General features: G+C 39.7%; 2 protein-coding genes across 2 annotated transcripts in view; one reads left to right on the top strand and one right to left on the bottom strand.

Moving 5' to 3' along the window:
• LOC127448416 (ceramide synthase 6-like) overlaps positions 1-14319 on the top strand; it is a 427716-nt gene that overhangs the window by 171759 nt on the left and 241638 nt on the right. The window lies entirely within an intron of this gene.
• LOC127448043 (low-density lipoprotein receptor-related protein 2-like) overlaps positions 1-14319 on the bottom strand; it is a 124436-nt gene that overhangs the window by 61308 nt on the left and 48809 nt on the right. The window contains exons 34-45 of the mRNA XM_051710302.1: positions 14026-14203; positions 12931-13144; positions 10816-11055; positions 9697-9885; positions 7592-8512; positions 7079-7244; positions 6844-7002; positions 5824-6113; positions 4419-4619; positions 3825-3848; positions 2459-2491; positions 2070-2312 (exon numbers count right to left, since the gene is read on the bottom strand). Coding sequence (XP_051566262.1) covers positions 2070-2312; positions 2459-2491; positions 3825-3848; positions 4419-4619; positions 5824-6113; positions 6844-7002; positions 7079-7244; positions 7592-8512; positions 9697-9885; positions 10816-11055; positions 12931-13144; positions 14026-14203 — 2858 coding nt within the window. The remainder of the gene's footprint in view (positions 1-2069; positions 2313-2458; positions 2492-3824; positions 3849-4418; positions 4620-5823; positions 6114-6843; positions 7003-7078; positions 7245-7591; positions 8513-9696; positions 9886-10815; positions 11056-12930; positions 13145-14025; positions 14204-14319) is intronic.

Below are 14319 nucleotides of genomic sequence, written 5' to 3'. Positions count from 1 at the left end.
GACCAATAAAAAAAACATTTTTAGTGAATTGTTGGCCTTCTGGAAAGTATGTTCATTTACTGTATATGTACTCAGAACTTGGTAGGGGCTCCTTTTGCTTTGATTACTGCCTCAATTCGGCGTGGCATGGAGGTGATCAGTTTGTGGCGCTGCTGAGGTGGTATGGAAGCCGAGGTTTCTTTGACAGTGGCCTTCAGCTCATCTGCATTTTTTGGTCTCTTGTTTCTCATTTTCCTCTTGACAATACCCCATAGATTCTCTATGGGGTTCAGGTCTGGTGAGTTTGCTGGCCAGTCAAGCACACCAACACCATGGTCATTTAACCAACTTTTGGTGCTTTTGGCAGTGTGGGCAGGTGCCAAATCCTGCTGGAAAATGAAATCAGCATCTTTAAAAAGCTGGTCAGCAGAAGGAAGCATGAAGTGCTCCAAAATGTCTTGGTAAACGGGTGCAGTGACTTTGGTTTTCCAAAAACACAATGGACCAACACCAGCAGATGACATTGCACCCCAAATCATCACAGACTGTGGAAACTTAACACTGGACTTAAAGCAACTTGGGCTATGAGCTTCTCCACCCTTCCTCCAGACTCTAGGACCTTGGTTTCCAAATGAAATACAAAACTTGCTCTGAAAAGAGGACTTTTGAACACTGGGCAACAGTCCAGTTCTTCTTCTCCTTAGCCCAGGTAAGACGCCTCTGATGTTGTCTGTGGTTCAGGAGTGGCTTAACAAGAGGAATACGACAACTGTAGCCAAATTCCTTGACACGTCTGTGTGTGGTGGCTCTTGATGCCTTGACACCAGCCTCAGTCCATTCCTTGTGAAGTTCACCCAAATTCTTGAATCGATTTTGCTTGACAATCCTCATAAGGCTGCGGTTCTCTCGGTTGGTTGTGCATCTTTTTCTTCCACACTTTTTCCTTCCACTCAACTTTCTGTTAACATGCTTGGATACAGCAGTCTGTGAACAGCCAGCTTCTTTGGCAATGAATGTTTGTGGCTTACCCTCCTTGTGAAGGGTGTCAATGATTGTCTTCTGGACAACTGTCAGATCAGCAGTCTTCCCCATGATTGTGTAGCCTAGTGAACCAAACTGAGAGACCATTTTGAAGGCTCAGGGAACCTTTGCAGGTGTTTTGAGTTGATTAGCTGATTGGCATGTCACCATATTCTAATTTTTTGAGATAGTGAATTGGTGGGTTTTTGTTAAATGTGAGCCAAAATCATCACAATTAAAAGAACCAAAGACTTAAACTACTTCAGTCTGTGTGCACTGAATTTATTTAATACACGAGTTTCACAATTTGAGTTGAATTACTGAAATAAATGAACTTCCACGACATTCTAATTTATTGAGATGCACCTGTATATATAAAATCATGTTTCAAATTTAGCTTATTTTTAGACTTGGTTCATGGTAATATTCATAAATTTTTATGTAAACTTCAAAGGACATTTTTTTTTTCTTTTTTCTCCCAATTTGGAATGCCCAATTCCCAATGTGCTTTTAAATCATTGTGGTCACATAGTGATTCGCCTCAGTCCGGGTGGCGGAGGACGAATCCCAGTTGCCCGCGCATCTTATCACATGGCTTATTGAGTGTGTTGCCACAGAGACATAGCGCGTGTGGAGGCTATACGCCATCCACTGCGGCAACCACGCTCAACTCACCACGCGCCCCACTGAGAACTAACCACATTATGGCGATCACGAGGAGGTTAACCCATGTGACTCTACCCTCCCTAGCAACCGGGCCAATTTGGTTACTTAGGAGACCTGGCTGGAGTCATTCAGCATGACCTGGGATTCGAACATTTTTGTTGACATTTTGTATGATTAACAATTTTGCCACATTGTTGGATCACCACACCACATTGCCACATTGTTTGATCCAACATCAAATCTGGGTCATGAGGCACAACTAGTTGAGAACTAGTTGGCCTATACCAGATTCAAGTTAGTTAAGCACCACTGTATATTAATATGGTTTTGCTGAGCTTACAGCAAGAAATTTTCCAGACTCAAATTATCCTTGCTTCCGTTAGCCTGTGTGCAACTAAACTTACCGCAGTTCTGTTCATCTGAAGTCCCGTTATCGTAGCAATTATTTATCCCATTGCAGACATATTCCCGTGCAATGCAGCGGCCGTTATTGCAGGTGAACTCAGTGTTTGGGTCGCAGAGATGGAACAAGCAGCCCGTCTCGTCACTGTTATCCCCACAGTCATTGTAGTGATTGCAGCAGTAGTGAAGTGGCACGCAGCGGCCATTCCCGCATGTGAACACCGTGGGCTCACAGGTGTGAAACACTGACATACACACAGAAAAGAGATGCATTTTCATTTAAGCAGCAAAAACTGAACTAAAATTAACTACCTAAGGCTTGCTGGAGTAACAGCTGCCTACTTCTTCTATTGTTGTTTCTCTCTATTTTTATATTTTCTTTTTGTATTACCTGAGAGCGAAATGAATGCTGCCACTTGTGGGACTGCATGTAAGAGAGTGGAGCATCGTGGAAGAGGTTAGTATGGCCGGTTGTTTATGGCCAGTTAATGAACTTCATCTTATCTACATTTCCACAAAAAACAGTTTGGACACACTTGTCTTGATTTATCTTTCTCATGATCTTAAAAACCTATGGATCTAAATGACATACAGTATGTTTGAATGATTTAACTGAGCTTAAAAGAAAGTTACAGTTAAGTAAAAGCAGCCAAAAAACATCTAGCAGACATGGAAACTTCTTCAGTACAGTTTAAAAAGCATCTCAGGATGCTCATCATGAAGTTGGTTGAGTGAATGCACAGAGTGCGCAGAACTTGAATCTAGACAAAGATTGGTGACTTAGAAGATGCTAAAATATATAAAATAGCTTTATTTGTCGATACATTATACACAAATTCAATTTGTGTTATTTTATAGTTTTGATTAGTTATTAGCCTATTAAAACTATAAAATGTGGAAAATAGTGATAAGTATGAGTAGATGTGTCCACATGTTTTAGTGGTAGTATACATTTATTAGGGCTGGGAAATTTATTGCGTTAATTTCTGCAATTGACAGTTGACTGTTCATCAAGAAAACTGTACATTGAATGGAGACTTCACCCACAAGTGGTGAGCCGGGTGTGGGAGATAAACGGGCAAGTTGTCATATCTCTTCGCATCATCCGAAAATGCTCACTCACTGTCATCTAAACCAGTGTCAAAAGTGAAACCACACGAGAGAGGCCCAGCGTGTGTGCGATAGAGACTGAACGGCAGCCAGAGAAAATAATCGTATTGAGATTTTAAACTTCAGCACATTAAACTTCAGCATTCAATTTGTTTTAAGTAAATCTGTATGTATAGTGTCTAATAATGCATTGGCAATGTACACTTGATTTTATCTTGCCAATAAAGCTTGATATAAATTTAATCTGCCCATTTGATCCTATTATTCAAGAAAGTCCACTGGAAAACGGCAGAAGATTTTGGCCAACTTTTAATTACCGCATGTCCACTGATTTTATGGCATGAATACATATGCTTAATATCAAATATTTATACCTGTAAAAACTATCCAAAAAAAAAAAACATTTTAACATGTACATATTTAAAAAATTTAAAGAAATAATTACTATCTAATTCCTTGCAAGTCCTTTGAGACAAAGTATAAAGTTAATATATTCCTGATTATAATTTAGTTTATTTTAATTTACCATTTACCATGATTAATCACGATTAATTACAGAAATCTGTGCAATTAATTAGTTAAATCATGTTTTACTGATTCACAGCCCTAATATTTATATGTGAAAAGATTTAAGCAGGAATACACACCAAACACAAAATGACTCTTGGATCCTGGAGCAAGAGATTTGATGCAGATTGAACAAGTAAGAAAAAAGCAAGTAACATGTTAGTAAAAAGGTTGTGCCAGCATGCAAGATAGGAAAATTCATCCATCAGCAAACAGAGATGGTCAGACAGGAGCAGGAATACTCAAACCTACGCAAAAAAGGTTTGATTGTCCAAATGAAACCAAATTGCCATTACATACACGTAAACCAATGTCATTTGACGTCAAATCTGGTGATCACCCAAAAAAGAAAAGTTTGTCATCATTTACTCACCCTCATTTTGTACCAGACATGTATGACTTTTTTTCACTCATGGAACACAAAAGGAGATGTTTACCATAATGTTCAATCCTAGTCACCATTCACTTTCATTGTATGGAAAAGATCTAACAAATAGGAATGGCAAAGATTCTGCAAAAATCTCCTTTTGTGTTCCACAAAAGAAAAAGGTCAAAGGGGTGTGGAACAACATGAAGGTGAATAAATAATGTCAGAATTTTCAATACTGGGTGAACTAACCCTTTATGGTGCCATATCTGAATGTAAGCACGGCTGATTTTGCGGCCGAGCTTACCGCAAACCCTCTCCAGTTCATCACTGCCATCACTACAGTCATCGTCATTGTCACATTTCCACTGGGTGTGAATGCAGCTGCCGTTCATGCAGGTAAACTGGTCCGGCTGACAGCGCGTGCCGTTGTCAGGGATACAGTGTTTATTGTCAGCCAGATACCAGCGGCCTTCAGAGGGACACTGACACTCAGCCCCCTGCGGACCTGGAGGAAACAGTATTTTATTTAAAAACAATTTACATCTGATAATGAATATGCAAGATATATGTTTGAAAGTTCAAAGTCCAACCTTGAAAGTTGAATTTTCAACATCGGCCCAAACATTATAATTGTACCAGTATTGCATATGATATATGAATAAATTGATGGTTTAAAATGTTTAACTTTCGAAATCATATTCTTTTTTTTTAAATAGCTAGTTGATAGACTACATTCAATTTCCAAAATATTTTTGCTTCACATTTTTAAGGTATTATGCGCACAGATGCATACATGGATCCAGAAAGAGCACTCATAGGCTCTGTTCCAAAACCTAGCCAGTTGCCTATGTAGGCAGCATTTTAAGGCAGCAGTTTAAGGCCTTAGAGTGTGCTTCAAACACAAAGGCTGCTCCAAAATGATTATGATGCCTTCTAAGATGCCTTCTCTTTGATTACTTATATGGCAGCATCAGATGTATCTTTCACGAAGAAGATAATTCCATTATCCGTTGCGACAAGTAAAAAAAAAAAAAAAATCATCCATGATGGAATTTAAAATTGACTATTTTAACTAATATTTGTGCTTGCTGTATTTTAATGCTTATTTGAGTATCACCAAAGTGTCTTTCAAGGCAAGTCAGTCCACTCGGCAGCCATCTTTGAAACACTCCCGGGCATCTATTTTCTATGGATAAGTGGCATAAATGTACAAGTCCTATCCACTTGAATGGGGAAATAGAGATCTCCAAAACGGTTGGTCAAGATTACGATCAAACAACATATTTAAAATTAGCAGTTAAATCTGATAACAATGATATCAAATTGTGCTTCTTTAGCTCAGATCATGCTAAAAAAACGCCATTTTTCAGGCTAGTCCAGCTAATGCGCGTTCTCAAGTTGACTGACAGGCGATTTCTGTATCTAAAAGGTGATTGGATCTTTTACCTGTGAGGCGGGACTTCCTTTTCTACATCAGCCATATTGGGTGTTCCAATTTCTCCTATTAATTTTAATACAAGTGCTCTGTCTCTGCCTAAATAGTCTCTGGTATTGCTTTGTTAGCTTAGCATGATGCTAATGGCAAATTCCATTGAAAAGATATGCAAGTTCAGTCTCTATTCATTGACAAAGACTATGAAGGATACTGACTTTACAAGCCATAACTAAGTAGTTTTGTACACATCTATTGTTTTGAAATATGAACTGACCTGGTGTGCAAATATGGCTGCAGCCACCGTTGAACTGCTCGCAGGGGCTGCCGCACTGCTGCTGTTTGCTGTTGGACAGCACGTGGATGTCCATCGGTCGCGATGAAAGATTCTGCAGCATCACTCTCTGGTCGGACCCATCATGCTTGTTTGCACGGTAAATACTGCGTGTATTCCAGTCGGTCCAGTAGATGTGCTGGCCGTACACTGTCATTGCAAATGGGTAGATGGCTGTGCTTACGATAACCTCACGGTTAGCTCCAATGAGAGAGCATCTCTCAATCTTCTGTCTGAATGTAGAGAACACCTTAAATCATCATCCCACAAATAATAAATAGTCACTGTGTAAATTTAATGTTAGTGATGTCTAATTCAATCAATGAAAAAAAACTAAACTAGTTATGACCTAACTGCAGTCTTACATTGTGTCCTAACCAAGTGTGATCTGACAAGTTTCCTGCGACATATGTCTGTCTACACTAAAAACGAAAATGCTACACAATGCCATATATTCACAGCCAATCAGAACATATTTTATGTTTAATAAAACTCTTGTAGCAAAAAATGAGATTTTATTGTGGTTGGGGCTAACCATCGTGATGCTTCAGAAATAGAAACCAACAAAATGTCTCATCACTCACCGCTTGTTATTGGTTCGGACAAAAATTCTGATTTACAAGGAAGAGAAAGCTTGCATCGCTTATACTTGTCAGTCATTGTAATTTTGCCAAGTAAGATGCCATTCACACTGAACGCTTTTTTTTGCATCCATCTGCACTTTCTATGTAAACATGCGCTAGACAGACGTCTTTGATCATTGTGGCATTTCTCGCTATTTTCCAGAATCTCACCACGCCAAGGTAAAAGAACTTCAACTTTTAAAAATGCGTTTCGAGACATCTGCGCTCTGTTCCATATGTTGTGCTGCACCATGATTTTTTAAAAGCAAGAATATATTTGGCCTAAATGGCCCCAAGACATGCTCCTGGGTGAAAATGAATATAATATGTATGATCTTACAAGCTGGCATCTGCCCAGTACAGTCTCTGATCATCATAGTCCAGTGTCAGACCGTTTGGCCAAACCAGACTAGTATTGACAATCTCTGTCCTGAAGTTTCCGCCCAAAGTAGCACGCTCAATTTTTGCGTTTGTGCCCCAGTCGGTCCAGTACATATACCTGTCCAAAAACAGAGTCATATCCAGTTCAATTAAAGAACAGACGAGAAAATGAACATCTAATCACAGAGACTCACCCTCTACATGGATCCAGCATGATGGCTCTTGGTCTGGGCACATGTGCTACAACAGTCCTCTGAGATCCATCCACTGCCATTGAGCTGATGGTCTGATTAATGTAGTCACTGTAATAGATACGCTTATTGATCCAGTCATAGGCAATACCATCAGGAGCTCCCAGATCTCCACAGAGAAGAAAGAATTCAGAAAAACAAAGACTTATGAGCACTTGATGGGATAACCTACAGCTTAGGGTTGTGACAGTACCAAATTTTCAGTAGTCAGTATCAAGTTTACAAGTAAATGTTCATGATTCTTGATACCAATTGGTATACCAATTCAGACTACTTAAGGCCTATAAATAACCATCAAACTTCAAACTTTTCAAGCATTCAAACTACTTAAGGCCTATTTAATCATCAAACTTCAAATCTCTTAAGGCCTGTATAACCTTCTATAAAAATCTTCCAACTGCGAAAGTATTCAAACTAAACAAGGTTATATTTATGGTATATTCCTTAAATGCTCACCTGTGGCCACCTCTATGGCAGGGGAGGTAGGTGAAGCCAAAGTAATGAAGCCAATCTTGCTCTGGCCTGCTCCTGAGCTCTGCGTGAAATAGATCCTGCCATCGAGCCTGTCAAAATCAAGGGCAACAGAAGTCCGGGCCACATTTACCACAGGAAAGGGCAGTGAGTAATCTTCTGGATCCAACCGCAAAGACCGTACGGTACTCTCTGTCGTGTAAATAAGGTAGTCATCCCAGGATTCCACACAAGAGCTGTCATCGGCAGCTAGATTCCCAAAGGAACAGGCACATTTTCGGGTCTGACTGCCTGGGATGGCGAAGCAAATGTGGGCACAGCCACCATTAGACTCCAAGCAAGGGTTGTTATTAAGCTCGTGGGCCGAACTTGGCTGCATTCTCTGGTCAAAGACTGTGACGTCTCGGAGCATGTTGATGTTGTCTCTAATCATGACTGGCTGATCTGTTGCTCCTGGTTGTTTGCTCACCTGGAAGACCTTCTTCAAGTTTCTGTCCACCCAAATCACTTTCTCCTCAAACACAATGATGCCATACGGAGTTGGATAGCGACTACCATACCGCACAACTTCCATCTCACCCCCCTCAGGACGAACTCGTGCAATCATGTCAAGTGAATCGTCCACCCAGTAGATGTATCCGTCTCTGTGGTCTAGAGCTAAGCCCCTAGGAGTGATGATGCCAGAGGAAACCAGGACTGTCCGGTTGGTACCATCTAAAAAGGCCCGCTCAATTTTGGGTGTCTGTCCATAGTCAGCCCAGAAGAGGTATCTATTCTTAGGGTCCACCACAATATGACGTGGCATGTCTACTTGGGTTTTGAGAAGAACACGACGGAATGTTGTATTAAGCTGAATGACTTCGATGTATGTCTCAGTCAAGAAGGCATTCGTGAAATAGAGGTTTCCTGTTAAAAGACAATCAAACTTAATTACAGTTCAGCCATGACAACTCTTAGAAAGATTTAGCATGTTAATGTGGGTATGACATATCGATAGGATACTGGTCTTGCTGCAGAGCAAGTACTGAAACTTGCTACTGCTAGAAAATACACAGACATACTGAGATAAACATGTGGACATGCTGCTGCTACACAATTAGACCAAATGCAAGACATGCTGCAATGAGCATGTAGGAAATGCTGCTGCAGAAATAAACATATAAACAGTCCCCATGGAGCAGATGGGATTCAAAGAAAAACTCTGAGCGCACCGCAGTGAAACTGGCTTATCTGCTAAACTGAGCTAAATTATATAAGAACAAAGAGAGAGAAGCAAGTTGATTGGCTAGCCGACTACACGTCAAAGGACCAATGCGAGCTGATTGGCTTAACATGTCACATGTGAGCGAGCCAATTGGCTAACATATAACAATTTCAAAGGACCTATCAGCTTGCGCCACACACAGTTTGTTGGCTGAACTTTGGTCATTGTAGTCGGACAATATTTGAGAGGTTTAGGCCACATCTACAAATGGTTTTCATTTGAAAACTCAGTTTTCAGTTAACACCAACGTTTTCCAAAGTGTGTGGTTATGGAGAGCGTACAAAAGTCTCTAGTGTTGATGAGAGGCATAAACAGCAAAGTTCATGTGTTTTCAAAAAAAATGTATTAGTGTGTGCGTGGCTTTAGACACTAGGTAAATAGTTCTGTAATAAGTGGGATAATGCACAGTCAGTGGATCATAAATCACAAATTAAACCCCTTTAAGAAGATGCCACGCTTTGTATTGGGGTCCTGATCAGCAGATCATACAAATCTGGGTTACTTTGGCAGCCCTAATTTATTCACATATTAGGGTCAAACGTTTATGCTTAACAAGCTACGAGTAACTGGGGCTGTAACAAACTAAGCTTTCTTGGATTCACGAGTTAACCTTTAATCTTCGTTAAAGCCACCTGTCTTTGCTGCTACTAAGTTAATTAACATGTCCCAACAGTAAGGCAGTCACCACTCTGACCTCTAAACCCTTTCTAGAACATTCCAGAATATGGTGCATTCACTATGAATTCAGTAAATGCATTTAGACAATTAGTAAATCTGGCATTATTTTTTATTATTAAAACGTGAACACAAACACAAAACCCCTCACCTGCGGCCCAATCTACAGCAATGCCCCGAATTCCATTATGTCCGATCCCTGAGGTGACAATGCTTTGGAATCCCGAGCCATCTGGTTTGATTCTGCGGATACCATTCTGAGATGCCACTGTGCTGCTGAAGTCACACCAGTAAATGAAACCGGACGGCATGTGCACGTCCACATGGAGAGCATTGCGGCCTAAAGGACACACGTGCACACACAAATAATATTAGGACAGAGTAAAATCAAATGTCTTTGTTAATGCTGTACCATGTCTTCCTCATTATACATATAATAAGCCCCTCACTGAAACCTATTTAAGATATAATTGCGATGATTTTGCTGCCGATATAAAATAAAGCAACATCATGAATATTTGATCATTACATTTCCTTAAAATCCTGATATTAGGGGGCCTGGGTAGCTCAGTGAGTAAAGACGCTGACTACCACCCCTAGAGTTTGCGAGTTCGAATCCCAGGGCGTGCTGAGTGACTCCAGCCAGGTCTCCTAAGCAACCAAATTGGCCCGGTTGCTAGGGAGGGTAGAGTCACATGGGGTAACATCCTCATGGTCGTTATAATGTGGTTCGCTCTCGGTGGGGCGCATGGTGATTTGTGCGTGGATGCCGTGGTGGATGGCGTGAAGCCTCCACACATAGTATGTCTCCGCGGTAATGTGTTCAACAAGCCACGTGGTAAAGATGTGCGGGTTGACGGTCTCAGAAGCGGAGGCAACTGAGATTCGTCCTCCGCCACCCGGATTGAGGTGAGTCACTACGCCACCACGAGGACTTAGTGTGCATTGGAAATTGGGTATTCCAAATTGGGGAGAAAAAGGAAATAAAAAAAAAAAACTGATGTTAGAGTAGTTTCAAGATCCAACATTGTTTCATTCCTCGCAAGTATGAGAGAGCTAAAACAGATGTTTTAAGAGCATCTCTGATTTGAATTTTTTTTTTTTTACTTCTTGCATTAAATATTTTCAATCAACTACAATGGCTGTTTGGTTGAATGATGAAAAAAGAAAATTGCCCTTTTTAGAGCCAATAAATAAATATTGAAAAAAAGGCTGAAATATAATTAAATTGAATGTTTTGGCTATATTGCCCAGTACTTCTGAAACCTACCTCTTCCTGCAACAGGCACCATAGACTCTGAGTGGTCTGCTCCCTCCAGACTGAAACCCTTGATGGCGGTGAGCATAGAGATGACCACATAGGACTGGTAAGGAGCACAGGTTCTGTTATCAGCATTGAGTTTGAACCCTGTTGCACAGGCGCAGCTGAATATGCCACCAGGACATGGCAGACACAACTGCTCGCATGCTCCCATGTTATTACTGCAACCATTAGATGAGCCTGCTGAGGCTGGGGTGAGAGAACACAAGACAGATAGAGAGATAAACAGGATTAGAGCAGAGGAACACAACTTCAGGGCCATGTTTTAACCACAACAGGGTTGCAACTATATAAAGTAAGAAAGGGAAAGTTATTTGCTGAGCATCAGTGCAAATGCAGCCACATCAGTATCATTGGCATAATATTTTTGGCCTTCAAGTTTAAGAAGTGAATTATATTGACATGTGACACAAGGTTTTATTATTAATGAAAACTAACACAAAGATGAAAACAGCCCATAGCCAATGGTATATTAATAAATATACAGTGGGGTCCAAAAGTCTGAGACCACCAATGAAAAATATGTATGGGCAGATCATACCTAAAGAATCGATACTTTCGATCCTGATGTTGTATCACATAAAAAAATAGATATTAAAGGTTTTAACTATACTAGTGATTTTATTATTTATTTACCATGAGAATTATTGTGTTTTATAAGATTCAAAGTGAAAAAACAACAACTATATAAGCAAATAGTTGCGTATGATTGGATATATTTCTCCATCCGCTCATCTTAACGTACAGAAATACCGAAGACACATGCAGTCCCAGACGTCACAGTGCTTGTTTGCTATAAATGTGTTTAAATTGAAATCTGTTGCAAGACTGAAAATGTTGTTCTGTAGTTGTAAACAAATGATAAACAAAGATAGATCATTTGTAGTTTAGGTCTATAAATAAAATTTAAAAAATGATGGCTTTTGCATATAATGTTAAATGGCTAAAATTATATATTTTATCCTCAGAAATAAAAAAATTAACAAATAAAAAAATAAAAAAATAAATAAAAATAAATCATATAATAGGGGTATCGTATTGGTATCGATATCGGCAAAATTAGCCTAAAGAAAATAAGTGGATTGCCCATCCCTAAGAAATTCTTCCAAGGCTGTTTGCCTGAAATTAATATAATATAAATATAATATATTATAATAAAAAATAAAAATAAAAACAAGAAATAAAAAATAACAATCTTAGATTTTCATAGTATTTTAAAGTTTAACAAAACTTTATGGCATAAAATGAAGAAGAAATGCTTAATTTTGTGTAACATTTGTCAAAATCCTTTAACTTTTTTAACTGTAAATTTACATAGCAATTTTAAACACTTTTGGACAGCACTGAACTTTCATAAGGTGGCATGTCACGGGCCACAAAAAAAGACTAACGGGCTACCTACTGAGTACTCTTGGAGTTAGACAGTGTAGAAATTCATTACAGACAAGCAGACAAATTAAGTGATAGATTTAATATTTTTGCAACAAAACAGCATAGTGGTTTAACTGTAACCATAAGAGTACATGATACTAATAAATACCTAGAATTCTAGTAATGAAAACGTCCATTCTGTATTTCCTAGGAGATTCTCATTTCTGTGGCATATCATTATGTAGTGATACTCATATATTGGGACTAATAATCAGAGACCTATGCTTTGCTGTCAAATCCACTTCTTTCTGGATGGAGTTATACAATAGATGCCATTCACAGTGCTGAGAATGACCATGTGTACTGAGCGGTGAACAAAAGGACACTGATTCTTCCACATATAAAGCCGAGTGTCCCCCAGAGGCAGAGTGAAACTAATTGGTAAACTGATATCCTATTGAAAGTCATTCATCCCTCTAATAATTGCTACATGGCCATTAAGGTTATGCTGACTTCCAGGAAAGACCACCCTAAGTCAACTGTGAAACGAATCAGTGATAAATGGGTCAAAAAGGGCACATATTGGCTCTGTGTGCTGCCTATGTAGGGCAGCAACCTATGTAGGCAGTAGACAGCAAAGTAGCTCAGTTTTATGTTACAAATAATTTATCAGTTTGTTTTTCTTGTACTCACAGTCTCTGTAGTGCACTTTAAGTACTCTAAGACCAGCCATGTTATGCCGCATGATGACCCTGTTGAGTCCCGTGGCTTTGTCAACGCGTTCAATCACCTCAAAGTCTCGATCGGTGAAATACAGATAAGAGCCGTATACAGCCACGCCCCAAGGATGAGACAATCCATTAACTATAGTGATGCGGTTTGATCCATCTGTGTCTCCACGCTCAATCTGAAAAATGGGAGAAACAGCTGTAAAGTTATTCTGAGATTTATTATTTATTTTCTAAACACATAATAGGTGTCATTGGTGTGCAAACATGGATGGTTATGTGTTTAAATTAGGGCTGTCAATCGCATAATTTTTTTAATGAAATTAATTACATGACATGCTGATTACATAAGCAAATTAATCAATCACACACACGCACACAGATGCACACAGATGCACACACACACACACACACACACACACACATATACACCGATCAGCCACAACATTAAAACTACCTGCCTAATATTGTGTTGGTTCTCCTCGTGATGCCAAAACAGCGCCAACCCACATCTCAGAACAGCATTCTGATATTATATACTCTCACCACAATTGTGCCACGGCCCAAATTACTGAGATCAATTTTTTTCCCCTCATTCTGATGGTTGATGTGAACTGAAGCTCCTGACCCATATCTGCATGATTTTATGCACTGCAGCCACACGATTGGCTGATTAGATAATCGCATGGATGATTGTTGGTGCCAGACAGGCTGGTTTGAGTATTTTTGTAACTGCTGATCTTCTGGGATTTTCACCCACAACAGTCTCTAGAATTTACTCTGAATGGTGCCAAAAACAAAAAACATCCAGTGAGGGGCAGTTCTGCCGATGGAAAGGCCTTGTTGATGAGAGAGGTCAACAGAGAATGGCCAGACTGGTTTGAACTGACAAAGTCTACGGTAACTCAGATAACCACTCTGTACAATTGTGGTGAAATTGCAATTCTGAGATACGGGTGGCTCTACTTTGGCGGCATGAGGGGGACCTACACAATATTAGGCAGGTGGTTTTAATGTTGTGGCTGATCGGTATACATACTTAAGAAGAAACATGTCCTACCACACCAGTCCCAGTGACGGTCCAATACAGTTTGTTCTCTCTTATGTCTATTGTTATGAACTTTACATGTTCTAGGTTATGAGTGAAGAGGATGGCAGCGTTGGAGCCGTCCATATCTGCAGATGCCACTTTGGACGGGATACCGCTTTCTGTTCCCTGATCTGTCCAGTACATCTTTCTGAAACAGAGACAGAACATCACTAGACAAGTGCAGACCCTGTATCCAAAAACACATTATGTGGCACATAAGTTAGCAGATTTTAAAAGGGCTGTTTGTTTCTAAAAGTATACTTT

Source organism: Myxocyprinus asiaticus, chromosome 11, assembly GCF_019703515.2.
Source record: "Myxocyprinus asiaticus isolate MX2 ecotype Aquarium Trade chromosome 11, UBuf_Myxa_2, whole genome shotgun sequence".
NCBI lineage: Eukaryota > Metazoa > Chordata > Actinopteri > Cypriniformes > Catostomidae > Myxocyprinus > Myxocyprinus asiaticus.
The sequence above is the reverse complement of the archived record's forward strand: the minus strand, read 5'-3'. Positions and strand labels throughout refer to the sequence as shown.